The following is a 2,705-nucleotide window of genomic DNA, read 5'->3' on the forward strand; positions in this document are numbered from 1 at the left end:
TGTGTGTTGATTTGTTGAGATGGATTTGCTGGTGAAGACGTCTGAGTTAAAGACTTTATCTGATGGAGAAAATGAGACGTTGAACTGACACTGAACAAATGATCCAGCAGACAAACATCATCATTGACCTCATCTTCACGTGACATCATCATCATCTTCCTGCTGAAATGAAAGGATTTAAAACACTGGTTCAGAGACAGGAGAGCAGATAATAGAGTGTCCGACTCCAGCAGCTGAACTCTGCCGCTCTACATTATAAAGAATGGTCCAACACCTTGAGTCCACGGGGTCCAGGTCTGGGGACTGTGCTGGTCTGGTGAACTCTGTCAGCAGTGTTCAGGCCTACTTCCTGCAGTACATTGTTGGTGGAGTCATGGTGATTATCGGAGGGTTTGGAAGAAGCGTTCATTCAGCATTCATTAACTCGGTCCCTGATGACGACCTGTTTTCTTTCACATCTACAGGAGAGTTCAGGTGATTTCTGACCTTTACACCAGTTAAGGTTTTTCACTGCTGAAGTTTCATGGGAACGCCTCAATAATGACAGGTGCTCATATAAACGATGGTCATAGAAAGCACCACGGCTCTCGTGGTGATGTCATTTTCTAAGAGAACCGATTGGTCGGGAAGCGGAACCTTTAAATGTGTCGACCTGTTGTCTGGAACGCAGCCTGCTCTTAAATCAGCTCAACAAAAAAAGTTCAGAAAAACTTTAAAACTCCTTTGACATATTTAAAATGATATAATTTATATAATAATATAAAGTAATATACCCGCGTATTAACAGTCAGACTTCAGTAGACAGGAGCTGCTGAATCTGGAACTTTTCCACATTAAAATCTGCAGTTTTAATCATGGCAACATTTCATTGGCCACCTGTCAGTGATGTCATACGTCTTGTGTTTGTCAGACATAAACTCAAAATGACTTTTATCCAGTTTTAAGTCATATTTTTAAGATTGACTTTTTACATCTTGGTGGTTTCTATATATTTTGACCAGATGAAGGATTTTAGTTTTTGACGTCGGCCTCTGAATCTGAACAAACATCTCGTTACCTTTCCTACGAGCTTCCGTCACTTTACAGACATCTTTACAACATTCATTAAACCTTTTCTCCATATACATAATCATTATTATAAGAGTTTAATGATCATTATCTGAAACCATGTCATCAGCAGTAGAGCCCCCACCTGCCTGAAAGGTGACTGGGTAGCGTACACCTGATGCTCCCACTCTCACAAGTCCTTCACCTGACCCACAACCTGTTCCCCGCCCTCATCATGTGACACCAGATAACAACATGATCAATCTGGGCTTCAGTGAGCTCAGGCTATCTCAGTCAGACTGTCCCTCATCATCATCACCTTCATCATCGTCATCCTTTTCATTGCTGAGTGTCTCCAACTGTCCTGACACAAGTTCCACAGGTTTCTACTTTATTCTTCTCAAATGAACTGAAACAGCATCACAAGCTGTGGAGAGCTCATTACCATGGAAACATACTAACATGTGTGACATCACAGGGATCCTGTGGCTTCACACTGACATCATCAGAGTTGCTGCTGTCCTGTAGAACCGGACCAGGAGTCAAACCTGCAACCTTTCAACATTTCCTGTTCACTCTCTCAGCTGAATAGCTCCTGCACACACACACACACACACAAACACACACACACACACACACACAAAGCTCTTCTGTGGTGAGGTCATCATATCCTGACGTCACCATCACCTCCTCCCTCATCTCCACCCTCACCATCATCGTCATCATCATCATCCTTTCCGTGCACGTGTCATCTTACCTGTGTCTGCTGGTCGCGCGGGCACTGTGCGCGTGCCCGCCAGTGTACAGGCTGTAGGAAGGTCGCAGCGGGAACGCGCTCTTGGCGTGTCCACAAGTCCAGAGTGCGAGCAGCAGCAGCAGGCGCGTGGCCATCCCGCCGATCAATACACGTTCAATAGGCTTCACTATCAATACAGGGTATCAATTCTCGATCAGACTGATCAACATCTCAGCTGGCGGGAAAAGCTATCATCTCCATGGAAACAAAATAAGTTTCCACAAAGTCCGTCCGTCCTACTGACCCATGATCCGGATTCGGATCCAAACTCCCAGAAACCAGACCAGAAACAGAGTCCAGTCTCCTTTGATCCGCTCCGGGTCCTGCTCCGGGTCAGGGTCCTGCTCCGGGTCAGGGTCCTGCTGGTACCGCGGGTTTAATCTGTTTTAATCCGGTTTGGGGCGGTCACAGTTTGTTCATCAGAACTTTTCATGTGAAACAAAGGGAAGAAAACGTTGCGACAGACTGAACCGAGACCAGCTGCTCCTCCTCTTCATCACCGCCCCCCGAACTGTCCCCGCCCCTCCCGGAGGAGAAACCAGACACGTGCAGCTCCGCACCCACACCTGCAGTCAGGCGGACAGATCCCGTCCCCACAGTCCTGATACCGGGTCTGTACCGGGTCTGTACCGGGGGGGTTTATGCCCCATAAAAAAATAAAAAAGCAAGGAAAGTCTTCTTCTTCTTCTTCTTCGGGTCATTTTAAGCTTCACCTGAAGTAAAGAATTAATTGCAAATTATTTGTCAATAAACCAACAGTTTCTCCATCGCTCCATAATATCGTCACCTTCCTAAAATAATGGCCTAAGTCATGTTTTGACAAAAATGTTTTTTTTGCCTAAATCACCCCCTCATGATGCTG

General features: G+C 45.8%; 1 protein-coding gene across 1 annotated transcript in view; it reads right to left on the reverse strand.

Annotated features, from left to right (window-relative positions):
- LOC130171322 (EMILIN-1-A-like) overlaps window positions 1–2,361 on the reverse strand; it is a 16,980-nt gene extending 14,619 nt beyond the window's left edge. The window contains exon 1 of the mRNA XM_056379271.1: window positions 1,805–2,361. Within this exon, the coding sequence (XP_056235246.1) occupies window positions 1,805–1,938 (134 nt within the window). The 5' untranslated portion in view covers window positions 1,939–2,361. The remainder of the gene's footprint in view (window positions 1–1,804) is intronic.
- Between the last annotated feature and the right edge of the window lie 344 nt (window positions 2,362–2,705).

This window comes from Seriola aureovittata, chromosome 1 (assembly GCF_021018895.1).
Source record: "Seriola aureovittata isolate HTS-2021-v1 ecotype China chromosome 1, ASM2101889v1, whole genome shotgun sequence".
Taxonomy (NCBI): Eukaryota; Metazoa; Chordata; class Actinopteri; order Carangiformes; family Carangidae; genus Seriola; species Seriola aureovittata.